This window comes from Podarcis muralis, chromosome 8 (genome assembly GCF_964188315.1).
Source record: "Podarcis muralis chromosome 8, rPodMur119.hap1.1, whole genome shotgun sequence".
Lineage (NCBI taxonomy): Eukaryota > Metazoa > Chordata > Lepidosauria > Squamata > Lacertidae > Podarcis > Podarcis muralis.
Window position 1 is genome coordinate 59775546 of NC_135662.1, and position 26336 is coordinate 59801881.

The 26336-nt window shown below is 42.4% G+C and overlaps 1 protein-coding gene across 3 annotated transcripts; it reads right to left on the bottom strand.

The window, feature by feature from the left end:
- Positions 1 to 699: 699 nt before the first annotated feature.
- KDM1B (lysine demethylase 1B) lies at positions 700 to 26177 on the bottom strand. Of its 3 annotated transcripts, none has more exons than XM_028737605.2 (22): positions 26000 to 26176; positions 24324 to 24368; positions 20234 to 20327; positions 19421 to 19545; positions 18666 to 18755; positions 17434 to 17545; positions 15609 to 15725; positions 14779 to 14817; positions 13911 to 14115; positions 13257 to 13435; positions 12305 to 12481; positions 11798 to 11872; positions 11188 to 11325; positions 10297 to 10468; positions 8662 to 8789; positions 8448 to 8579; positions 7374 to 7448; positions 6804 to 6920; positions 6157 to 6282; positions 5671 to 5793; positions 4205 to 4357; positions 700 to 3011 (listed from the first exon to the last, which is right to left on the bottom strand). In XM_028737605.2, the coding sequence occupies exons 3-22, from the start codon at positions 20321 to 20323 to the stop codon at positions 2928 to 2930; spliced, it is 2457 nt and encodes an 818-aa protein (XP_028593438.2). In that variant the 5' UTR covers positions 20324 to 20327; positions 24324 to 24368; positions 26000 to 26176; the 3' UTR covers positions 700 to 2927. The 3 variants fall into 3 exon arrangements, with proteins under 3 accessions (XP_028593438.2, XP_028593439.2, XP_077789365.1); XM_028737606.2 differs by having other exon boundaries at positions 25957 to 26176; XM_077933239.1 differs by lacking the exon at positions 11188 to 11325 and having other exon boundaries at positions 26000 to 26177.
- Positions 26178 to 26336: the final 159 nt, after the last annotated feature.

The window sequence follows — 26336 nt, forward strand, 5'->3', positions numbered from 1 at the left end:
ATTTTAATACATGTACAGTAAAAAAATGATACAGAAACAAAGGTGCCTGTTGTGTATCACCTTGCTTTATAAGATACAAGAGTATTCCAAACCCAAATGTTGAGGCGTAATCTGTGCTAGAGGTGTGAACACACCAAACCCTTACTTAACCTTGAGCAGATGTATGTCTGGATTATTATACAGACAGTGACCGTTTTATGTGTGTCCGATTGACGCACAATCACACACATGCTCATCGCTGCCAGCTCCCAGAAGTGGCAGATGAGCTGTGGCAATGGATGTGATTGCATGGTATTTAAGGCCCAGTGGGCCTGAAGTGATGACCTGCTAGGCTGGGAACAAGTGTGGAAGGCAATTTCAGAATTATTGCCACCTTCTTCCATCAGATTGGAAGGAAGTGAACTTTGCTGAGGAATATTGCTGCCATCTGACATGGAATCTTCACCTGTTCCAGGAAATGTGGTTGGCCCTAAAGTCTGTTCCCTCTAGCAGAATACTATTGCTTTGAAAGGATCGTCAGAAAGGAGCAGTGGAGTAGACATTTGTCATCCTAGTTAATAACTGAAGTAATTGTTTTGAGATTGACATCCTCTGCATTTTCCAGGAAGGGATGAGTTATAAATCCATATAAAATGCATTTTAAGTACATGGGTACAGTTTGCCTTTACTATTTGATTAGAAATTAGCAACACAACTGACTTAGCATTTTCCAGTTTATTACATTACCAATAAGTCACTTTGAACATCATGCTCCACAGCAAGGAGATTTTCCCCCCTAGATGTACAAGGCATAAGTTGTATATACACAATAGAAAATGACCATGCTTAAAAAATAAGCTTCACATGATTATTTTTTAATTCTTTGGGATCAATTGTTCAAAGTGAACCCACCGACTCTGACATTTTTAAATAAATGTAAAAAAAGTAGTTTCCATATCTTAACTAAGCTTTTTCTTTTTATGGACAACAGGTCCTGCTGTTTAAACACTTCTGTAATGTAATAATTTACAGGTATTTATACAGTAAATGGTTTCACATTTACAGTATGACTCTTCATCTTGTCTTAATGCTGATTACTACAAAATCCTTACAGTCATGACTAATATCTCTGCTCAAACTCACGCCTTCAACTATTCCCAAGCACAAGTTTCCATTTTTAAATAAAAATTGCACTTCAGACAACATCTAAAACTAATTTTGTTGGTGCATCTAGCTATGGGCCAATTGGCTTATTTTAGCTAGGTATTCACGTTTTCAGTGTTTGAAAAGAAGAGTAAATGATGGGGGGAAATCAGCATTCCATTTTCATACTTTACATTTAAGCTCTCAGAGAGTTATACTTCCTATTAAGCAGCTTAGTGAAATAATAGCAGTTCAACTATAAAGAAAAGCTTGATGATTTCCTAACAGCATAACTTTTAAATCTTTCTCAATATGATGTTACAAAGTAAGATATTCAGGGCCATATATCATCATTATAGCAAAACACACAGGGGTAGTAATCACACATCTTCTGAGGCTTTCTTTAGAAAGTAAAACTGCCCATGCTTCCATATTGAAATTCTCACTCTTATTTTTTGATAATGAAAAGCAAAAGTTAGCTGATGAATGAACTATGTGTATACATTAGTATCTTCAACTACTTAAAACTGAATTATTTAGTTAAATCATCTTTTTCACAACTATGGGTACAACCCAACCTCATTAAGTATTTTCAAGTCTCACTGATTTCAGAGTCTACTTAAATCTTTCCCATTAAAATGAGGCTACATAATTTTAACCCTTCATAAAAAGTAATCATTTGACCTCATTTTTAAGCAAGAAAATTGAATGGTTCGCTCAACTACCTGACCTTCAACATGCTTTCACAATTATATAAATGACTGCACCTATACAGCTGCTATGATTTAGAAATTTCACTGCACACAAAAAGGAAATGGCCACAAAACGAACATTTTTTTCTGGTCCATCTACATGATCAGCAAATACTAAGCCCTCATCCTAGTATACACATTAAGAGATGCTTTTGTGACATTTCCTCTGGGTAAGTAATGGTTAAAAAGGTAAAGGTACCCCTGCCCGTACGGGCCAATCTTGTCAGACTCTGGGGTTGTGCGCTCATCTCACTCTATAGGCCGGGAGCCAGCGCTGTCCGCAGACACTTCCGGGTCATGTGGCCAGCGTGACAAAGCTGCTCTGGCGAGCCAGAGCCGCACACGGAAACACCGTTTACCTTCCCGCTAGTAAGCGGTCCCTATTTATCTACTTGCACCCGGGAGTGCTTTCGAACTGCTAGGTTGGCAGGCGCTGGGACCGAGCAATGGGAGCGCACCCCGCCGCGGGGATTCGAACCGCCGACCATGCAATTGGCAAGTCCTAGGCGCTGAGGTTTAACCCACAGCGCCACCCGCGTCCCTAAAGTAATGGTTAGGGTTGGTTTTATATATCTTCTTTCATTTAAAAAAAAAAAAATCACCAGCAAGCCCAATGATTGTTTGTGAACACTTCCAACAATTTAGTTTAAAAAGAATACATTTTTCAAAACATGATTGGAGTCACCTGCCATCTTGTTGACCCACTATCTGAAAACGTGGGTTATTTAACAGTCCTTGCAGCACATGTTTACCCTTTGACATTTCACCCTTTGACAATATAAATCATCTATCTCAAATAGGTCACAAAAATGAAGTTCAGAGGTTAATGAGCTTGAATATCTGCTGGTAGTGTTTTTAAATAACAGTTCCTTTAGCATGCTGTGCTGATAAAACATCAACATCATGGAAAAGATGAAAAAAGTGGAAGAAAAAAGGATTGTCTCTAGGTACCAAAGAATTAAGCACCACTTGAGCAATAATAGTAACCCTGAAACTTGAATTTTGAATTTGAGGAAGTTGTTAAAAGAAAATCTGTAAACAGTAGTGTAGTATTCAAGATGCTGCTATTTTGCTTGCTTCTCGAACACCGCTCAAGTAAGCTCCAGTAACTGTCTGCGGAAAATGTCTGTTTGTGGCCTATTTAAAAAGAGAAACATAATGTGAGGGATTCTTATATGAACATAGAACTGCACTCATCAGACACATAATACGTATAAACCAGGCTTCCTCACCCTTGACCCACCAGATGTTTTGAGGCTACAATTCCCATCATCCCTGATCACTGGTCCTGCTAGCTAGGGATCATGGGAGTTGTAGGCCAAAAATATCTGGAGGTCAGAAGTTGAGGAAGCCTGGTATAAACCCACACAGGAAGTGTCAATATTTTACCAAGGATACATGTGAAATAGTCTACGTATCTATACCTTAAAAATAAATCACGACCCATGATGATGTTTTTTTCCATGTTGGGGAATTTTCGTAACAGATTATTATTTTGCCCAGTCACATACTACCACTGTATGTAGTATCCTGCACCTCAAGAGTTCCAGGAGAAGTAACAGGAATATCATGGTGAATGTCAAGTAAAGGTAAAGGTACCCCTGCCCGTACGGGCCAGTCTTGACAGACTCTAGGGTTGTGTGCCCATCTCACTTAAGAGGCCGGGGGCCAGCGCTGTCCGGAGACACTTCCGGGTCACGTGGCCAGCGTGACAAAGCTGCATCTGGCGAGCCAGCGCAGCACACAGAAACGCCGTTTACCTTCCCGCCAGTAAGCGGTCCCTATTTATCTACTTGCACCCAGGGGTGCTTTCGAACTGCTAGGTTGGCAGGCGCTGGGACCGAGCAGCAGGAGCGCACCCCGCCGCGGGGATTCGAACCGCCGACCTTTCGATCGGCAAGCCCTAGGCGCTGAGGCTTTTACCCACAGCACCACCCACGTCCCTGTGTGTAATAATAGTCCTACGTATAATCCCCTACATAGGGTTTTTTTTCTGAAGAGTTGCTGCCACTCAGATGACGGAACAACCAGTCTAACAGCTGTTTATATTCTTAAAGGATCTGAAGTCAGATCAGCACACTAGTAACTGGATTTCACTGGTTTTCTACAATGCTTCCTCAGAGACTGGATTGTAGCCAGCACTAGTCCTACTCAGTGTAGATTCATTGAAGTAAGCACGGTTAATTTAGGCTTATTAATTTCAGTGGGTCTATTCTGAATGGAACCTAAGTTGAACATACCCCTGAATACATTCCATCCTATTTTAGCTTGTATCTTATTTTAGAAGAATTTTAATTCAATTTTTTTAGTGTACATAATGAAGATCTCACCTCTCCAGCAAAAAATATTTTTCCTTGTATGTCTTCTGCTAGGATGTCATAAGCTTCACCGCTGCCCCCTGTCTTCACAAAACTATATGCCATTTGGATCCAAGGATCTTTGTTCCATCGTGTAACAAAGTACTTGACTGGGTCTGGCACTTCCTGGATTACAACAATAGGCAAAGAATTACTTATGAAATGCATACAACCCATCTGTGAACACATATATTCACCAGGTCAACACACAGAGATGCTATAAGTGACTGGTCACATGCTCTGAAGTTGTTCTGTTAAAGTCAATGGACAGTCCCATTATAAACAGCTAGAGAATCAAAGTGTTGGTTAGGGGGCCTAGCCATGTGAAACATGTCAGGACAGTTTTCTCTCCTTTTTTAAGTAGTCAGTTTTGTAGATCCTCGTGTAGAGTCCTGTGTCATGAATTTGCATGCAACAGGTCCTAAGTTCAATTCCTGGCTTCTCCAGAGACTGGAGAAAAAAACTCCTATCTGAAAGCTCAGTTCATTGGACTCTTAAACTCAGGCACATGGGTTTGAGCCTCATGTTGGGCAAAAGATTCCTGCATTGCAGGGGGTTGGACTAGATGACCCTCAGGGTCCCTTCCAAATCTGTGATTCTATTCTAAAACTGCTTCTATATGCACCAGTGGTCTGATGCAGAATTAAGCATGTTTCCGTGTATGGAAGCCACAACAAACATGGTTCCCAGGCAAACTATTGAAAATTCAGCAAGCTGCTGTTTCAGTTCTTTCATCCTATTTAATATTTATTTATTGTTTAGAATACATAAATCCGGATTTATTTAATGACATTTAGAGTGATATCCAATGTTAGTCGTATACCAAGTACAGTGGTGCCTCGCTAGACGAAAAGAATCCGTTCCGCGATTCTCTTCGTCTAGCGGTTTTTTCGTCTTGCGAAGCAAGCCCATTGACAGCTTAGCGGATTAGCGCTACAGCGGTCTAGCGGCTTTTCGCGATCAGCTGTTAAGCGGGTTATCAGCGGAACAGCTGATAGGCGGCTTAGCGGCTTAGGAAAAGGGGGGGAGCGGAAAAAAACCACGGGGACGCGCAAGATTTTTTCGTCTTGCGAAGCAATCCCATAGGGAAATTCGTTTTGCGAAGCGCCTCCAAAACGGAAAACCCTTTCGTCTAGCGGGTTTTCCATCTTGTGAGGCGTTCGTCTTGCGGGGCACCACTGTACAGTCATTTACAAAGTCTATTTCAGTTGCTTTACTCCTGTGACTTAGTTTGATAATACGCTTAGTCGCATCTTTAATCTCTTTTTGTTGCTATCTGTTATATAGTATAATTATTAGACATTATATTGGTTAATAAATATATCCATATAATGCAAATATCAGAGCCATTTACAACTATTAATAAATTCAGTTAAGTGTGAAAGAATTGAAACTGGTGTCTCATCTATGCTTGAGTCAATAAAAACAAACAGACCTACCTGTTCCTTAAACAGCTCGCGGAGCACAATCATGCATTGTTGCAGCACTTGCTTGTCATCTAAGTTCTTCATAGTTGCCACAGCATCACCCGTAACAACAGACATTAGAACACTGCATTTACGCTGAGAACAAGACACAAACATGGACACTTACATTTTATCTACTGTAGTTCTGCTAAATGACTCTCTAACAGCCTCTCTGAAACTAATGTTAGCCAACCCATAGAACAAGAAAGATTCCTGGCACCTTTTAGGTTTCTCCTTGACTGAGTGTATCACATCACTTTTCAAAGCTTCTGTCTTGTAATGAGCAATTTTTAAAAAAAACACGATAAAGTTGCCAGAAATATATCTTAAACTAATCGCACTATGAAATGGTGGCGAATTCCTAGGGTGGTAGGGGAAGAGAAGTGATTTTAAAGCTCATCATGTTTCCTTATTTGAAGAACAATTAGGGTCAGTGTTAAGTCTTCAGGCAATGTGTACCTGTGGATCCATGTCATAGAAAACACTGAAGAGTCCACGTTTGCTGGAACTAGGTGGAACATGGCCAAAGTAATCAGCTCCTTGAATCTTGCTGTCCCAGAATCTATATGGAAACTGTAGTGCAATCTAGAGGAAAAAAGACAAGAATGACCTCATTGTTGATTTGGGCTGAAATTCTATGCACGCTTACTTGGAAGTAGGCCTCAGTGAACCTAGTAGGATATAATTGCAATTGCACATAAATAGGATTGGGCTATTACTGATTGTGGTAAACTAATAGTAGGTAGACTCTGGTCAAGATAGTCTGTGCAAATCACAGGAAACAAAAGTAAGTTGCATTTCTTTCAATGAGGAGTTGGGTGATGGAAGACCTGAGATTCAAATTGGCAAAATGGAGGAAATTTTCAGTTTTAATGGGGCATAATTTTAATCTGTTTTGCAAGAGCTGGTGGACAGGCAGACTTTGGTTACCCATCACAAACCCTGAAGATTATTTATTTCAATTTATGAAGGACTGCTATGTACCCTTGCTTCGTCATCTCGTTATTTCTGAGCAGATCCGATTATGGAAAGCAAATCTGATAGGGTACAAACCAAATGCCACCCATACTGCTCTTCACATCGTCATATAAAAGTTGCACTCTTACCTTCTCAATGACTCCAGCTCCCAAACTATTGATAGCTTTCATTTTTCTCTCTGACAAGGCTGGGTTAAACAGAATGGCGCCTTTTTGAAGAATAGTCAGAGGTACAGCAACTAAAACCTGGTGGGAGAAAAGTAGTCCTAATTATACTACAATTGAAGTAGCTCAACATAACACAGGCAGGTTGGGAAAGTTTGGCACCTGGTGGGTACTAAAAACCTCAGTTTCATGCTTTTAAGACAACTTGATACTTTGTCCCACACTTTTCACCGCCTGCCCAGCACTCAGCCCACAACCGGCTCCTTAGCACAAATGTAAAGATTTGTCAAGAATTCACATTACAGCTGTAAGGATGCGGGAAGCAGGTATGCTTGTGATATGGCATCTGAAACTCAATAAATAGCTCTGACTCACTTCACTTCCACCCCTTGTTTAGCTGCTGCAGCGAAAGCTACCCCTTAACATGAGGCATCAAGTCTTTAAAAAGCCAGTTGTACACAACACTTTGAACAAGATGTTTACTGTGATGTTTGAAAATATATAGCAGAAGTTGAGAAAGATGAGACACGTCACCTTTTGTGCTTTCCAGAGAGTTCCATCGGTTGCAGTCACTTGGGCTTCTTCCCCCGTATAGTCTATACTGCGAACCTGACAAGAAGAAGGTAATTCAGAGTGTTACAGACACTTCAGGTTACAGACTCTGCTAACCCAGAAATAGTACCTCAGGTTAAGAACTTTGCTTCAGGATGAGAAGAGAAATTGCATGGCAGCGGTGTAGTGGCAGTGGGAGGCCCCATTAGCTAAAGTGGTACCTCAGGTTAAGAACAGACCTTCACAACGAATTAAGTTCTTAACCCGAGGTACCACTGTATTTGTCTATGGTGGTGCCTCATCTACAAGTGGAACAGACTTCTGCTTATACAAAATGACTGCCTCTCCTTCCACCTATAGCCCCTGCGTTTTCCTCAAATCAGCTCTGAAGATGGACCCTTTGGAGCAGATGAGGAGATGGGGGTGCATGTGGAAGAACAGGAAGGGCAATTTCACCTGCACAATGTTGAATATCATCCATAACACTAAGACATTAGCGTAAGCTTCATAGCAGAAGAGTTCTCAATGAAAGACATGGGGGAAGGAGTGTTAAGCTAACTGCTCATGAGTAAATTCATTATGTGAAGGATCAATCAGGAGAATGATGCAAGCAATGTTCCACTAGAGTTTTTTATGTACTGGTGGGAATCTGAGCACCCCATTGCTGAAACTCACTCCATTGCTTTTATGCATTATGGATTCTAAAGTTTTGCTCCTGCATTCTAAATCCTACCTAGTTCATACAGTCATCTTTGGCAAATCTCTCTCTGACTACCTGAGATAATAAAATCCAATAGATATATTGTAATACACACTGAGTATGCTGAATGTGGAAAATGTTCTAGAGTGAAGGCATAAGCAATAAGAAGAAACATTCATATGTTCCAAAGCAGATTAATAAATGAGACACCACTGGAAATAACTTTGGAAATTTCAAGCGGTTAAGTACCATCTGTATGTTCCAAGACAAAGAGAACCAGGCCAAACACTAGGAAGATGAACTACTCCAAGGTACATCAAAGCAAACTGGCTTCTCGTCCATTTTTTGTTACTTACTGGAACCTTTAACCGAATGTCCAGGCCTTCAGCCATTTTTTCAATTATTGTTGAGTATCCCGAGTTTAAGAGCGCGTGATCTCCAGCAAACTGAGCAAAAAATTCATTGTGGTCCCAGGAGCGTGCAGAAACCTGTAAGGAGAACAGAATTCTTTTCACTGAACAGTTTGAACACTCAACACCTGAGTGTCGCACAAGTCCATCCCATGCTCACCTCATGGAGGTTGCTGCCACAGGCGTATTCAAGGTTACTGACATGGAACTGAAGGACTTTTTCCTCGAGATCACTGAACTGAATACCAGATTCCTGAATAAAAACTTTATAGATCTCCTGGATTTTATCTGCAAATAATATATCCAATCGTTATCAATAAATAATCATTTTTTCCTTACAATTTCACCCTACTTTTAAGTGTTCTTGTTAAATTTTAAAATGAAGCTCTACAGAATAGTTCCCGCTGCTCCCGTCAAAATATAAATATTATGGGCATGAAGTTCCACACTTTTAAGTGACAACTATTTCAAAATAGAGTTGAATGCATGCTTAACGTATTTTCCACTGAAACTGATAGCACTTTAAAGTCCTTGTCCTTCCTTAATTGTCGGGCAGCACTTTTCTCACAAACATGTGGGCTACCAGCAAACATACTCATACACCGGCCTGGTTTGCACATCACTGTGATTTAAAGGGTGATGGGGCACGGAGGAAAAACATGACTGCTTCATTCCTCCCCTGTTTCTGCTGAACTGCTGGAAGCTAAGCCATGGTTTGGCTTAACATTAGCATCTGAACCTAGGCTCATGGTTTGTTTCCTCCTCAACAAAACTTAAATGGTAAGTAGAGGACAAACCTTGGTTACAGTTCATTGTTTGTTTAGAGAGAGAGAAACCACGAGTATCTGGACAAAATGCTTGGTCAAATTAGCTGCCAGCAATGCAGCAGCAGCAGCAGGAATAATGCTAAGCAGCAATGATTTTCATTCTGTGCACCAGCACATTGCACATTCATTCACAACTATGGTTTAAAGTGACTGCAAACCAGCCTATTAACTTCACCACTGCTAGGCCACAGCAAGACACTTTATTTTCAGGGCTCAGCACACTCTTTACAACTCTCCCAGATTCTATACTCAGAAATAATTCCTGCATGTTGCTAATTGTGTGCAATTTGGGATAATCTCTTCTGGGACTGTCACTTGGTTAAAGAAATCCAAGTTGGTTGGTTGTAGGAGTTTTTAAAATGTCAACTAGTTTGCATATTAATAAAACAGGGACTGAGGAAAATGTATTCCAAGTAATTTATTCACTTTATGATGTCACTACATCTACTGCTGTCACTTGGTTATTGTTCTTCAGGGAGATATTGTTCATAAAGGACGTAAAGCTATTTCCCCCATTTGAGTTGCTGCTGCTGTCTGTTAACGTTACATAAATGTTCTAAACTTACTGCATAATTATCTGTTATATAATTATGGTATTTGAACTATTTGCAATTGCTGCAAAACGCCTTGTGAGGGCAGGAACTCAGAAAGGCAGGTTAAAAATCTGTTAAATAAATGCTTATTAAATCATTTCCATGTATTAAAAATAACTGTTCATATTAGTAACAGAAGAACAGTCATTGCCAATAGCGACATACAGGGTACTAGGCCCAGGAAATCCTGTTTGCCCCCTGGGCCTAATGAAATTGCTCTGAGCAGCCCACAATCATCTGTCAAAGGTCATTCAAATGCAACAAAATACAAGAACTGAAAGCTGAGCTGGCAAAAATATCTGAGACGACTTCTACAGGTGCTCCTTTATCCCTATTGCACTATGTGTCGTGTGGCTCTTCATTGTTTCTACTTACCTCCAAGAGGAATATCCTGGTGCTGATTTTTGTCTTTTCTCCAGTCTGCTACAACATCAAGGATAGAATTGAAATGGAAGTCCATGCGCTTGTCTATAGTAGGGTCAGTTATTCTTCCACCTTCCTGGATCAGATCACACTTCTCTCCAATTTTATGCATTTTAATGCCCAGCTTTAAAAAGACAGGGATTTTGAACGTGGGGGAAGTAGATAATCAGTTACTGTCATGGGATGCAAACCTTAATTTTTATTGTTTATTTGTTAATTTTTTATCCCTCCCAAAGGACCGCAATTTTCATTGATGTCAACACCAACCAACCAATAAAAGCTAAACATCTTCAGTGAAGGTTTTATATTACAGGAATCAGAATTATTTCATTTATTATAGTAAGCATCAACTCTGAAGAATCACCATTCTAAGTAGTAAGTGGACTAGCGCTTGAAAAGACTATTATTCTGTTCTTTACAGCAAATTGCTAGCTTCCCTAAATATGTGAGGTAACTCATTGTATTATTTCAAGCAAAGTATCATGTGAGAGAAGAAGAAAAATGTATGAACAGAAAGCCTGATTGAAACACTTAGCAAAGTTTTCAAATGTTATTTGTAGACCTTCCTGCTCCTAAGGATGGTAACCACCTTTCATTATCTCATTCCTCTTTACAACCCTACAATTAGACCTTTAATGTATCTCTTTCACAAATAGTAAAACAAAACTGAAAAACAGCTACTTTCCCAAAGTGACCCAATACACCTGTAGCTTGAGTGGGATGTGGATTCTGAGCTGCCTGAAAAAACTCTCTAATAAGAAAGTTAACTTTACAAGGATCAGTGTATATTAATCCATAAGCTTCAGAAGGACAATGTTTTCATGAATAAAAATGCAAACCCACTTGCTCACACATTAGCGCTACTGGATTGTTGACACAGCCATTCACTATCTGTGGCCCTTTTCCCACAGTGATCCCTTTGAAAGTCTTATCGTCCCACACGCGGCCCCCAATTCTGTCCTTCGCTTCTAGCACAAGAACCTGCAACATACAAAAGGAGCAGTGGTGATAAGGAACACTGCTATGGAACAAAAATCTTTCCACAGTTAACCAAATAATGCCAAGGTGGTCAATCAATAATAGAACATTATGCTAGGAGTTCACCAAGTTTTTAATTGGTGAATCCTAAACCTCAGAGGCAGAAAATCCATCTACCAAGTGAAGACATTAAGTTCCTCCTTAAAAGGTGGATACCGTGAGCAGACGAGCTATGCCTACCATTCTCCATGCCCAAATACTGTATAAGCTGCAACAAATCATGCAACAAACCCTAGCCTCATAATTATTTCAAGCTCAGCCTTGACACAAACTAAGGCACTTTCCCAGGACATCTGGACTCTGAGAACAGGCCCCTTCTTATTCTTACTCAGGTAGCAGCAGCAAAGTGTAGATCTGCCAGAAGATGAGGAGACAGAAATGTTGAAATGCTATACTTTATTTGAAAAGGTCTCACCTTGATTCCAAAGTTCTGAAGCTGTCTTGCAGCTGCTAATCCAGCAGGACCAGCCCCAACCACAATGACAGATTTCTTAAATGAAGAAGAAAAGTAAACTAGTGATGCTAGCATTCTTTTGAGACTAGCAAGACTGTTTTTTCTAAGTAAGTCTCACTCAGAACAATTTGAAACATTGTTCAGATAAAATTCTGTTCCTGCTGAAGGGTTTCATTAGGAGAAGCTGAGCAAGTGCTACAATATCAACCAAAAATGAGGACAGTGAAGAGAAAGTATCCTAGCCTGAGCTGAACGATAGCAGACCATTTTGTCTGTGCCGATTTTGACAGTTCTTGAGAAGCCATGAGCCCCTGAAGAAGAGTTTTGACACTGACCAAGAGGTCCTAGAAGGCCAACCCCTCTTTCACTTTTTACCCTTAAAAGGAGCTCTTTCTCCCTTCACCCTCCTTGTCCCATCAGAATCTCCTAGAACCAGTTTATTAGTACTCTGTATTTTAAAATACTTACATTATGGTAGTCTTTGGGCAGAAGAGGTTGGTCAGGATTAACTGACAAGACCCCTGTGTTAATCAGACCTTTCCTGGTCATAAAATGAAGTATTCGCTCCGTCTCCCGCACACAGCGAATGCGCACAAGGCCTCGAACAATGATGTGATGCGTACATTTCTGAGGGGTTAGGGCTTCCTGTGCATTGAAGGATTGGGGGAAAGGAGGAGAGGCAAGAATTTGACTGCTGCTGGAACAATATAGCAAACTGTCCTTCAGATGGTGAAGCTCAACAGCTGATTTACATCTCCCAGATCAACAAAGTGACAACCATCCAAGTAAACTTCCAGTCATGTACCTGTGTACTGAAAAGCATGAAGCAGGGCAGCTTTGTATGGAAAAGCCCCACCTGCACACCTGGGAATCTGGATCACATTGTGAAGGCGTACTTAAGGAGGGACGAAAGGAACACATGCCTCATCATGAAGCCTTGTTTTCCTCAGCAGATGGAGGTTTTCTTGTGATGTTTTATTTCATCTGCTCCAAAGGCACGGCCTGGTCAGTCACTGCAGCCTTTTGTCTTACCATGAGCAGAGTTCCACCCTCCCGCTGCAGCAGGACTTCTAGAGCAGGGATGAGGAACCTGTGGCCCACCAGATGTTGCTGGACCACCACTCCCATCATCACTGACCATTGGCCATACTGGCTTGGACAGATAGGTGCCCAACATCTGGAGAGCCACAGGTTCCCCATCCTTGCTCTAAAAAATCCCAGTTGCTGCAGGGCCAGCAGGACTGAAATGGGATGGGTTGGGGAGGGTCCTCCCCCACTGAAAAGCAAAAACCATAATGACTGAAAAGGCCTTGTCTATGGAGCAAGTGGGAGAAGGAAACCAGGACAAGGGAAGTTTAGGTTGATAGATTTTAAAAGTGAGATGATAATCTTTTGGGGGCAAACATTCAGCCATGCTTACTTTGCAGTTTGTGTACCACAGAGCCAAAATGAGGTTCCTCAGAGCTAGATACATGGTGGGGTCTCGTGAATATTCTGGAAACTCATAGAGTTCATCTAGTTCCATTACATCTGGTCTCACACACAGTGCTTTACCACATTCGTTGGGCTGGTAGAAAGGCTGGAAGTACTTGTTCATCCCTGGAAGGCAACATACAACACGGAATGAGCTGCGTGTAGCATCTCCGTGAACCATCACGGTAGCTTAATAAAAAGGCACAAAGCTCTAGGGCATGTAAACAAATGTGAACTCGATTACAGGTGCCTGCAACATATACTAGGATAATTCTGGGCAAGGAAGGGATCATAAGAACCATGGGTTCTGCTTACAACAATTACTTATGGTGCTTACAGATCTCCTCTCTGCCCAAAACTCCTTAGTGGACCTTGAGCATATCCACCAAAGTGTTGCTTACAGGAAGAATATGCTTATACTGCATGCTCACAAATATAAACGACACAAATATTACAAAGTATACATGGTTGATGGTCAGTCTCATTCTTGAGAAGACAAGACATTCTAATTCACGTTAATATAGAAAAAGTACTCTCGTACCATGGAAAATAAGGCTATCAATAGCTACTAGAAGAAGGCAGAAAAGTACTCGTCGCTTACCAGCTATAGTAGGTGGAGTCTTTAAGTGCTCCATTTTTATTGCATTGGATTCACCAACCAACCGGTGAGTACTGGTACAAGAGGGGCTCATGCCCACACAGTCTGGGTAGTATGCAGACAGCAAAGGAGCAGCCACACTGTCCTTCAGCAAAGGTGGAAGGATGAGCATGGAATACCACCAGTGATCTGAAACTTCAGCAACTCTCTACGAAGGAGTGGAGGAAAGAGTCAGGAAGAAGAATTAAAGCTTTTGTTATCATATTATCTCTCAGTCCCAATGACACTTAAAAGACACAGGCCATTTCGGAGTGCTCTACCAGGAGTGTAGGGAAGCTTCTACATGAGAATGCCTTTCCCATAGCAATGTAGCTTACTCTAATTGGGACTAGGTGATGCGGCTCTCAACCATCCATCACTTTGAGGTGATTTGCACTAACAAAACAGCAGTAGAAGAAGAGGAGTTTGGATTTGATATCCCGCTTTATCACTACCCTAAGGAGTCTCAAAGCTGCTAACAATCTAACAAAACAGCAGTAGGTCTGAGAGTTGAGATTTTGCAAGGGCAACTATCAAGGTAGAGCTTTTCTGTTTTGCCCTTTTAAAAAAAGAAATAACATACAGGTGCTCCTCACAGTTTAAACACAGCACAATAATTCTAGTCACACAAACACCCTACTAATAAGCTGAATAGCTTGAGATGTCTTTGGCCTTTTCCTTAAGCAACAGCTAGGCTCTTTCTTAAAGTCTCCAGTTCCAAAGTCAGAATGTTACCCAAATAGTATTTACTACTTAGCCTGCACCTCTGTGTTTCTCACAGTTACAATTCATTCTGATACCACATGCAGGACTTTCCTAAAACATTGCTTACCAGATCTTCAGGCATGGAGCAATGGTCTGGGCCTTCCACCTGAAACAAATACAACACTTTCAGACAACAGGGTAGCTTCTCTGACTTGCATGTAAGAGGAAGACTGAAGAAATGGCAGGACTTCTGTTAATAAAAGCCATGACACTTAGGGCCAAACTACACATTCCACTCAATGGCATGTTTTAAAAACCCCAAGAGAAAGGCAGCTTTGGGAAGGGGTGGAGTGGAAAAGTGGCCAGGGAAGAAGGTGTCAAGCTTTTCCACCCACCTGCCAGTTTTCTGGTGCCACCCTCACAGAGTTTTTTTTATCTTTTAAAAATATTTTTATTAAGTACAAATTAGACAACATACATATTCACAACAAAAGGAAATACAAAAAAAAGGAAATACATCTAACCAAGGGGGAAAAATAGATAATATTTTGTCTCTTTTCATATTTGCAGTTATTTATACCTCTATAAAATGCTCTTCACAATAAAGCAGTGAAATGAAAGATAAGATATCAGAAAAAAAGAAAAAAGAACAAAGAAAGAATAAAGAATAAAGAAGTAAAAGAAAAAGATCATAGGTGAAAATTTTTAAAAGTAGATAAGTACTCACAATACATAGCCGTTTCCCATCTATGTTTATATTCAATTGTATAATTTCATCTTGTCCTTATCTACCTTAAATAGAGTTTTAAATCATGTAAATCTTTTGTGTGTACTGCAGCAGTACAAGGGTGTCTCCAGACAAACATTGCACAATTGTTCTAAGCCTGGGGCTCCCGTTGGCCTCTAGAAACAACCAAACCAACCTGCATTTTCAGTACATTTGAGGGTTGAAGGTACCTTGGTGGAATTGTTCAGTTTCATGCCACAGCGGTATGTTTTGGCTATTTGCCAGGTAAGCTGGATTTCCTTTGTCAGCTGCCGCCATTTCCCACACACTGGCTTTGTACACTGAACCTAGAGATAAAACGACGAAGTTGCTCAGTACATCCAGAAACAAAGGCACACTAATAAGATCAGAGACAGGTCTCTCAAAATTTCAGGAAGACTTTCTTAAGCAGCAGACATGCAAGCGTTTCCCCCACCAACTTCGTATGAGTGTGCATTTTGAGCTGACCTACGGACGCGGGTGGCGCTGTGGGTAAAAGACTCAGCGCCTAGGGCTTGCCGATCGAAAGGTCGGCGGTTCGAATCCCCGCGGCGGGGTGCGCTCCCATTGTTCGGTCCCAGCGCCTGCCAACCTAGCAGTTCGAAAGCACCCCCGGGTACAAGTAGATAAATAGAGACCGCTTACTGGCGGGAAGGTAAACGGCGTTTCCGTGTGCTGCGCTGGCTCGCCAGATGCAGCTTGTCACGCTGGCCACGTGACCCGGAAGTGTCTGCGGACAGCGCTGGCCCCCGGCCTCTTAAGTGAGATGGGCGCACAACCCTAGAGTCTGTCAAGACTGGCCCGTACGGGCAGGGGTACCTTTACCTTTACCTTTACCCTTCCTTTCTCAGGAGAGGTAAATCAGAACCAACTGATTCCCCCAAAAGGGGGGACTGCATGGCAGCTCATCCAGCAGGAAGTGAAAAGCTAACTGTTGTGATGATCAGCCTGTAGACAAAACGTTGCCTTCTAATTTATGAAAGCCTTTCTTCCCTAAACTGCAAGGCACAGATCTTACAGTCATAAAGGTTATTAAGCAAGTACTGTACTCCTTCCCTCACCTTTCTGATTCTCTCTCCTCAGCCTGTAGCTTCCAACTGCCCTAACTGAAATCCTAACTGTTCTTGGAACCCCATGATCCACTCCCATCTCAGGAAAGAAGGATAATCATTTTGAGGTTCTGTTAGCTCCACAACCAATCAAAAACCCCTTCTTTTCTAATAATCAGCGTATAACCTATATTTCTTCATCTATACCTGATTATGACTGCTTCAGTCCATCCTACCAGTACTGGGGAGAAATGAACCACAATCTCTGGCTTAAAGTTACATCCAGACTAGAGGTCACTTTGCTCCAAACATATCACAATCAGTAAGCCAGAAAAAACCTTTGCTTATATCTGTGGTCTGTTTGGAGTGAAATAAGTGAAAAGCCCTGGTTTAGGCATAATGCTAAACCAGGTATGGTTTCTTTCTTTCATGTGCTAGCTCAGTGTCGTCTTCTGGTAGCAACTTTCCAGAATTTCAGACAGATGATTTTCTCAGCCTCACCTGGAGATGCCAGGGTTTGTACCTGGTACAATGGTACCTCAGGTTAAGTACTTAATTTGTTCCGGAGGTCTGTTCTTAACCTGAAGCACCACTTTAGCTAATGGGGCCTCCCGCTGCTGGCGCGCTGGCGCCACGTGATTTCTGTTCTCATCCTGAAGCAAAGTTCTTAACCTGAGGTACTATTTTTGGGTTAGCTGAGTCTGTAACCTGAAGTGTCTGTAACCTGAAGCCTATGTAACCCGAGGTACCACTGTACATTCAGCATACACAAGACATGTGGCCTGCCGCCAAATATTGTATGCTTCCTTCATATTATTTTCACTTTCAACCCCAAGGTTGAAACAATAACAAAAATAATCAAATCCATTGCTTAACACTTCCTTCAAACACACTTACTGCGAAGGGAAATAAAAAATGAACATGCACTACTTTCACAGTGTTATGTCATCATAAATAAAGCCCTCACCCAGTAAGGGAGCTGTTGATCAGCCATAAAAGCTTTAGGGCTGGGTTCACTTTTTCCATTACTGGTCCAAATCCTTTTCCAGGCAGTGTATTTTTCGTAGCCATCTTTATGACTAAAAGGAGGGACAAAGGAAATGTTAAGTAGAGGGAAGGAATCGCCTACACATGGTTTGGTATATTTTAATAGACAGTTCATCCCAAACATAGGTATTAAGACAACATGATCCTGGCCACAGTATTTGTTTTCCTAAGCAAGCATAGAAGTTGCAAAGCTCAACTGCAAGGCAATATTGTGCATGATTTTTATTTTGTTTAATCTGATACATTAGGTGTACTTATTATGGATACCCAAATCTATACAATGGCTTCACTGTTGGAATAGCTTCCCTCCCTCCATCAAAACTTGGTCTCCCTGTGCAACCTGGCTTTAGCAGACAGGCTGTGTTCCAAGAAACCGTTTTTGCCCAGTCTACTGATGTTGCTTTGCGTATTTTCTAGCTGAGAGCATTTTGTCAAAATGTTCAGCAGTTCACAACAGACAGAAAGGCCTATTAAAGTCATCAAGAGATACTTAGCTGGTCCAGCTTCCTACAAACTGCCAATACAGTCATACCTTGGAAGTCGAACGGAATCCATTCCGGAAGTCCGTTCAACTTCCGAAACATTCAGAAACCAAAGTGTGGCTTCTGATTGGTTGCAGGAAGCTCCTGCAGCCAATCGGAAGCCACAGAAACCTTGTTGAATGTTCAGCTTCCAAAAATAATTCGCAAACCAGAACAGTCACTTCTGGGGTTGCAGCATTCGAGACCCAAAACGTTCAAGAACTAAGCCATTTGAAAACCAAGGCACGACTGTGTATCCTTTTAAAAGAATACACTCCCCCATCCCTGCCTTTTAAAGCATTCATTGCCTTTGCCCAGAGTTGCTTTGAAAAGGAAGCTGTTAGGTTATTGTGCGGGTATCAATCCCCCAGACATTATTGACATTTCTTGATAAATTCAAACCCCTGCAATTTATAGCCTTTATAAATGCAGCACTGTTGTTTTCAGCCTCATTTCAAAATTAAATTACAATGGGTAGCAAAGCACAGCAATTATGTATATTACCTTCCATATCTTATTTCTTTAACCAGATCAAGATTAAAATGCTTTGCCATTGAATTAACACACTTTTGGTTGCATCCTGTCCCCACCCCTTAAAAAAAGCAATTACTTCAAAAAAGAGAAAGAATACCTTCGGTAGTAATGATCAAAACATTCATTACAGAAATGTTCCCCACAGGAGAGGTGATACCATCTTGATGTGTAGCCATTTTTAGCACACCTAAAACAGAATAAATCAGAAAAGATTACATTTATCAAAAGGATACGCTTTGTCCTGCAATTTGAAAATACTGTAGACTGCCACACGTTAGCAGTTTATAATGATGATGATGATGATGATGCGGCTCCCAACATATTAAAAACAGAATAAAACATCAAACATTAAAAACTTCCCTAAACAGGGCTGCCTTCAGATGTCTACTAAAAGTCAGATAGTTGTTTCCTTGATTTCCTTGGCATCTGATGGGAGGGCGTTCCACAGGGCAGGCGCCACCACCGAGAAGGCCCTCTGCCTGGCTCCCTGTAATCTGGCAGTGAGGGAACTACCAGAAGGCCCTCGGAGCTGGACCTCAGTGTCTGGGCTGAATGATGGGGGTGGAAAATGTTCCAACAAGACTTCCCAGGAGGATGAATGGGTCTCCGCCTGTTTTGTATCTTTTGTGTGTGGTTTAAAATATATATATCTGGGATTTTTTGTTTGGTTGGTTTCTAACTACTTTTTAAGCTGCTTTTATTGTACCTTCCCCTAGGAGCGTACATCCACTTCCCTCCATTAATAATAGTCATAAGAATTCACTCAGACAAACCAGAAATGAAATCTATCAAGCTGAAGATCACTTTCTGAAACCTTGGGACTGTGAAGGGGGAAGACAGAGGAGCCCAAACCTTTCAGCAGCACTGGCAAAGCAAACGGGACATGTTGCTGTACATCCTGCCTTTTCACATTTTCTGTACTTCTTCTCTGAGGTATCTTCATCATCCTCGGCTGCCTCTGCAGCTTTCCTCCTCACCTAAAAGAACACAACTGTGTGAACGAAAAGGTCACAACAGATTTTTGATATATTCAGCAGTCTTTATTGGTGAGGCTTTCTGTTGCAATAGTGATGGAGGACAGTTACACTGATTGTGTTTTCCTACAGAGCAAGGCTGGGGAACCTTTGGCCCTCCAGATGTTGCTGAACTACAACTCCCATAATTCTGAGCGACAGGCCATGCTGGCTGGAACTGATGGAAACTTGAGCTTCTGGAGAGGCATGGATTTCCAATCCGTGATAGAAAGGTATTCCAGTACAAAATAAATCTAGACCCAGGGATGGTGGGGAAATCCTTCAAAAAGATAGCAATATTGCATGCAACTTGCATTCACATGGAAATGCAGAAAAAATAAAAACCAAGGAAGTGTCATAACTAGCTTCACACAGAGAACAGGGAACAGTCCAAAACAAGGAAGAGTCCAAAACAACAGCCCATTACATAGCGCCAAAGATGAGCCCCAATTTTGCTTGGAAAAACTCAACAGCATTCAACATTAAGGCTGAAATGTCATGCACATCAGCTTGTAAGTAAGATCACTGCCTGGCTGTGAAATCAACAGGACACTGCAGACTAATATGCATAGGACTGCAATACTCTTCATTTCCTAAGTAGATAATACACAACCCTGCTTGCAACCCTGTGAATGAAATGGATGAAAGGTACCTGTCTCCCTGAACTTCTCAGAGGAAGATGATCGGGAGAATGGTCAACAGGAGGTGTTTTTTTCTTTGTTCGGACCCTCCCAGTTGACATGGCGCTGCAGGATAAAAACCAGGACGACGTTAGGCAGTATTCCAACACTAAAGTTCAGAGAGTCTCCCCACACAAAGAGGGGTGGCAAAATAAACAAGCTTGAAGCTTCCCTTTGGTTAAACCTTCCAGCATCACCCATGCAGACTAGTGGCTTCACTGTTTGAACCAGCTCTCTTTCCAGATCTTGGACAAAGGAAATTAAAGTGAGGAACTAGACAAAATGGTAGACGTGAGAAGAAGAGGCAAAAAGAGGAAAGAAAGGAGGGAGGGAAAGGAGGAAGAGAGAACAGCTCATTAATATTCTAGATGATTTTCACAGTTTTATCATTTGTGTGTTTGCCTCCTTGGGCTTCTTTTGGGAGGAAGAGCAGGATATAAATTTAGTAAGTAAATAATCCTGGGTTAGAGCCAAAGAAAACTGACTCCCCGTCTCCTTTCCAAGCATTCCTCTTGTTCTCCAAAATATCTCCCCTGGGGTTCAGGGGATGCTACTGAAGAGGACGGCGTTGTGATACAGGAGAGCTAAGGGGGGACCCCCAAAACCCAATCAGAGGCAGCTTCCACTCTACTCACCAAAAGTGCCTCCAGGCAATTTTCAGGGATCCCCTCAGCCTCCCATACTGGAATGCTACCCCAGAGGGGTCCTGCTGAATGGTCTGTAGCATGGGTTGCTGAGAGCAACCCCCCAAAACTGGGATGGGTGAGAAAGTCATCTTCCACCAGCCCCCTTCCCTATGTGCTTCCCTGGTTCCAACCCTACAGTTTTAAGGTTGCAATCCTATGCATGCTGACCTCGGAGCAAGCCCCACTGAACACACAGAGGCTGACTTCTGTGTAAATGTGCATAGGTATGTACTGTGAGAAACTTAGCCAAACTGCCCCTCCCAGAACTGTGCACAATTCAGGCCATGATTCAGCTATGCTTCTGATAGTTCAAATGAACTATATAGTAAAAACAGTAGCTCTGGGACCTTAACAGCACAGCTGCAGCAGACATATGTGAGCAAATTGTCTCTCAGTTTCAGCACACCTTCCCACGGCTGCTTATCCGTCCTGGTGAGAAGTGAGAACAAGCTGTTTACATTTCCAAGCATACAGATCAAATATTGGGGGGGACGGGACCCTCTTCAATTCCTCGCTTTGAGCACGACATTAAAATATTTTATACAAATCAAAAGAAATAAAACATAATACAGGCTGTGCTACATCTATGAATGCAGGTAAGGCGAAACAAACAGAAAAGAAAGAAGAGGATGGGTGAGGGAATAAACAATTTTGATATGAAACTCCCTCCCAGAAAGAAGTTACAAGGGCCAATAGCTTGGGAGCTGCCCTGCCCACACACAGAAAATGAAGGGATGCAAACTAGTCAAAACTTAGTATAAAGCATGCAAGATCTGCTGACAATTGCCATCTTGCCTAAATTGCTCATCTTTACTAAACTGCTGTTAATACTTGCAGGGTGGAGTTAGTGGTGGTTTCAGATAACAGGAAGAGCAAACATCTCTTCATTCCAAAAGGCAGCAACTAACATGTTTGATGGTATATTTCATAGGATAGTGGATCATTTAAACCCATTAAAATGCACTTTTGTTTCACGTGCTAGGAAGGGCTCATTTGAAAAGCATAGAAGGTAAAGCAGTAATTTTTCATTTTGAAATGCAGGACTTTTCAAGAAAAAAGAATATTCAAATTGAAAATGAAACTGAAATTTAGGGAAACTATTTACATATGTAAAAACAAAGTATAAGCATAATATCACAGCAGATTTTAAAACAACAACAACAACAATGTACATTGAGATTCCATTTCACTTCTCTTTTTGCTTCTGCTTATTCTGGTTAAACATTTTAACTCCTTAGGTTTTACTAGTTTTGCTTTGCTTTTAAGTTAAGAACAACTGCAACTATTAACCTATTAACATACTAACCCAAGAGGTTTGCCCTACCAGTGAGATAAACAAGGTTCTGGACACATGGTACTAGCTATTGAAAAGCACACACAACTCTCCAACCCATGCATATAAGGCAAAATTCAGCATATACATGAATAAAATCACATCCCCCCCCCGCCAGTGTGTGCCAATGTGTGTCAAGAACTAAATCCTGCATAAGGGACATATATAACCATTTCATCTGAGATCTGAGACATGAGTTGTCTAATGTATAACCAGGCAAACAATAGAGGTGTACACTGGCTCCAAGTGGGGGCCAGATCATGAGATAAATTCCCCTCCCAAGTTGAAGCACAATGTCTATAAACACCAAGCCAGATCAAGGCTCCCCAAAAGCCTCATGTCACTCTGCTTTTCCACCCCATATAGCTCTATCTTTTCCTATATCTCTGTGTTTCTCTAGATCCATGGACTTTGCAAAAAGTGAGGCTGTCCTAAAATTTTGCCTGTGGAACGCTGGTGGGTTCTGAATTGCTTTTTTGTTTCTTGCTTTGTTAAAAAAGGATTGGCTGGTGCAGTTTATATATATGTATATAAATATATATATATATATTATTCCTAATTTGCTTTTATTCAGCAAAACACACCCAGAACTCTTCAGGACTCCACAGACACAAGCAATCACCAGAGAGAGAGAGAGAGAGAGAGAGAGAGAGAGAGAGAGAGAGAGAGAGATGTGTGAAGCCACAGACTTTTAAAAAAATGTACAGGCAAAAATATGCCATGTTTACCCACAAATTAATTATTTCAAGAGAGATCAAGAGATACACCCCACTTCTCTACCCCATAATGGATTGGGGAAAAGTGAATCCCTTTTACTTCCTGCACTAAAAGCCTCAGACCTACTTGTCTGCAATTTGGAAGGCTTAGTCCACTCTAGAAGTGCTCCTGTACCTGAAAATTTACTTCACTTTGGCCAAAATGGGCAAAGTTATATTCTATTGAATATAACACAAAGCTTCATTTTATACAGAGGTCAGAACCCAAATTACAGACTGAAGTGGTGAGTGCACAGAACAACTCAGAAGCATATTTGATTTTTCAGGATGCACAAATACCAGGCAAATCTTGGGGCCTGTGCAGCAGCACACCTCTGGAATATAACGCTACTAACATAGAAGATATGAGCCTCTTTTAAAAACGTTTCAAAATTTCCATGCCCTTGAATTCATACTTATTAACTTTTTCTCTCTAATATCAAGACCGTATTTTAAGCTCTTGCTGGAATGAAGTGACACAATTCAGTGCACCTGAATGCGAATTTAGATTTATTTAGAATATTTAGGATTTAATACACAGTACACGCTTGCAAGGGGCAGCTACAGTGGTACCTCCGGTTACAAACTTAATTGGTTCTGGAGGTCTGTTCGTAACTGGAAACCGCTCGTAACATGAGGCGTGCTTTTGCTAATGGTGTTTCCCGTTGTGCGTGCACCGCCAGAGCATGACTTCTGCTCCCATCCTGGGGCAAAGTTCGCAACAAGGAGCACCTACTTCCGAATTAGCGGAGTGCATAACCCGAAGCATTCACAAGGGGGACAGTACATAACACGAGGTACCACTGTATAGGCTACCAGCTCCAGAATAACCCACATAGGCTACAGATAGGAATGTGGGCTGCAATTATGCTAGAAAGATAATTACTGTATTTTTCGCTCTATAACACGCACCAGACCATAACATGCACGTAGTTTTTAGAGGAGGAAAACAAGAAAAAAAATATTCTAAATGAAATAGTGGATATATGCTGTGGCCACAGACATGTGATCTGACAGTGAGTTTGGAGTAGCCCAATGCAAAAATCCTGAAGATCCATGTGGATCCATGCTTTGTAACCACGGAGGAGGGAAGGAAGGGGAACCATGGATCCTCTGCTCACGACTGCAGCAGACCCCCCCCCCCGCCACCCGCAGGCATTCGCTCCATAACACGCACAGACATTTCCCCTTACTTTCTAGGAGGAAAAAAGTGAGTGTTATGGTGCAAAAAATACGGTATGTTCACTATGGGTAACTTCCACCGCAGGAAGAGTAGGTTTCTGCTCACCTTGGACTCAAATCGCCCAGCTTTCAGATGTCAAACTAAACAGAGCTGTAATAATAGAAAAAGAGAAAACATGGTAAGAAAATGGTATCTTTCTAGCCACTGAATCCTACCCTCCTGATTCAGACAACAACATGGTCTCCACAGGAAGAGTCTATTTCTAAAACCTTTGAATTCTCTGTACGGAAGGTGTAAGAGAAACTACCCCCTAGAGCAGGACTTTTCACAATGAGATATTTGGTCCCTTAAAGGCTAATGAAGGCCAGGGGAATATGCACATGTATCCCAATCAGCTTGATACAAAAGTCCATCTATGTGGGAAGTGGAGGCTTTTGTCAGAAGTGTGTTGACTTGTTGCACGCAGCTTCCCACAAGCTCTACTGCAACTATTTTGATACCTGCAGGCTGGAGAGTTCACAGGATCCAACCTTGACTGGGCTCACAAGTGGAATTCAGGGCAAAAATAACAACAACCACCCTCCGATGTGTAACTAACATTTTGAAAGTACTGCACTTCCCATTTCTGATGTACCATTTAATTCACCAAGCTGACAATGCAGAGAGTGGATACAGTCATCGTGGTAACACAAAAGATAAAGACTGCATCTGATCCTAACAGTCAAGATTTGGAATTTTGCACATCCAAATTCTGAAGCAGAAGGCCCTTGAAAGCTCTGGAGATGGAACCCCTGTTCTAAATGAACGTCGAGAGCACCCTACAGCTTCCCCCAAAGCCATAAAACGAGTGCAGCCATCTAGAAGTCATTTACAAATGTGTGGCCTAGCATTTGGAAATCCATGGGTTGGAGGTTAGCTGTAGCTTTTGACTATGTTTGTGGCTCCCCCCCTCCAACTACTAACCTACCTTTCAGCAGTTAAAATACCACTTAAAATAACAGCACACACTACTTACACTATCCAGGGTTAGCCCCTTTTCTTATCAGGGGTTTTAAAGTGCTACAGGGAGGTAATAATTGCTGGGCAGTAGATCAACTTTCCCTGACCCGGTGCCCTCCAGAGGCTGCAACTTCCATCAGCCCTGGTCACGATGGCCAATGGTGAAGATTTATTGGAGCTGTGCTCTAAAACATCTGGAGGCACCAGGTTAGGGAAGACTTAGCACAAGCTGCAAACTACCCCCTTCCTATGCAGCGGGCATCTTTCGTGCGCCTCCCACAAACAAACAGACCCCAAGATACGAACTCAGGGTCCTGGTGGGATTACCCACAAAGCAAATAGGTAGCGGGGCTCAAGCCCGTCTTGAAATCACACCCTCTGGCCCTCTTCCTACAAAAAGGCGAGCGCTCCGTAGGGTTTCCTCGTCGTTGTGCACATTTGCTCAGCATGCCTTTCTCTCCTCCCTCCTCCCTGACGCTGGGAAGCCACTCTGCCATCGGCTCGGACGCGCGTCCCACGGGCTTGTTTTGTTACTCCAATGTGCACCCTAGCCCGGAAAACTGGCTGCTGCTAGTGGAGCGGGGTGGGACGGGCAAATCCCCACCCCACAAATAAAACCCTGCCCCGATTCCCTACAGATCCACGCTGGGCGACCCCCCCTCCCCTGTGTGCCTCCCCCCAGGAAGCGCTCCTCGCCCTACTACCCCTCAACGCACGCTCACACATGCAAGTCCCGCACCAGGAGGAGGAGCGGGGAACAAGTCGCCCTTGCATCGACTGACCCGGTGCCCGGGGGGACGAGAGACCGGAGGCGGCGCCGCTCCTTTTGTTGCCCGGGCTGCCATCCACTTGCTGCAGCAGGTCGGAGCCAGGAGAGCAGAGCAGCGACGCAGCAGCACCGCCCCCCTTTCCCCAGGCGAGGAAATCCCTGCCTCCGTCCGCTTCCTTGCCCGGCCGAAGGAGAGCCAGCCCCCGAGCCGAGCTCACCAGCGTCCGGCTCCTCCCGTCGGTCCCTTCCCCACCTCCTCCCCTTGCTGCTGCTGCTGCAGCTGCAGCTTCCGCTGTCCTCAGCGCGTAGCGGGTGGGGCGAGGGGAGGAGACAATGTAGCCAGGCTCCCG

Coding starts and splice junctions, on each gene's coding strand:
- KDM1B (XM_028737605.2), bottom strand. CDS start 20,323: ATGTCAACTGGGAGGGTCCGAACAAAGAAAAAAACACCTCCTGTTGAC. Junction 15,726..17,433: donor ATCAACAGCTCCCTTACTGG/GTGAGGGCTTTA, acceptor TTTTATCTCTAG/GTTCAGTGTACAAAGCCAGT. Junction 6,921..7,373: donor CTCTCTGGAAAGCACAAAAG/GTGACGTGTCTC, acceptor TTCTCCCACCAG/GTTTTAGTTGCTGTACCTCT.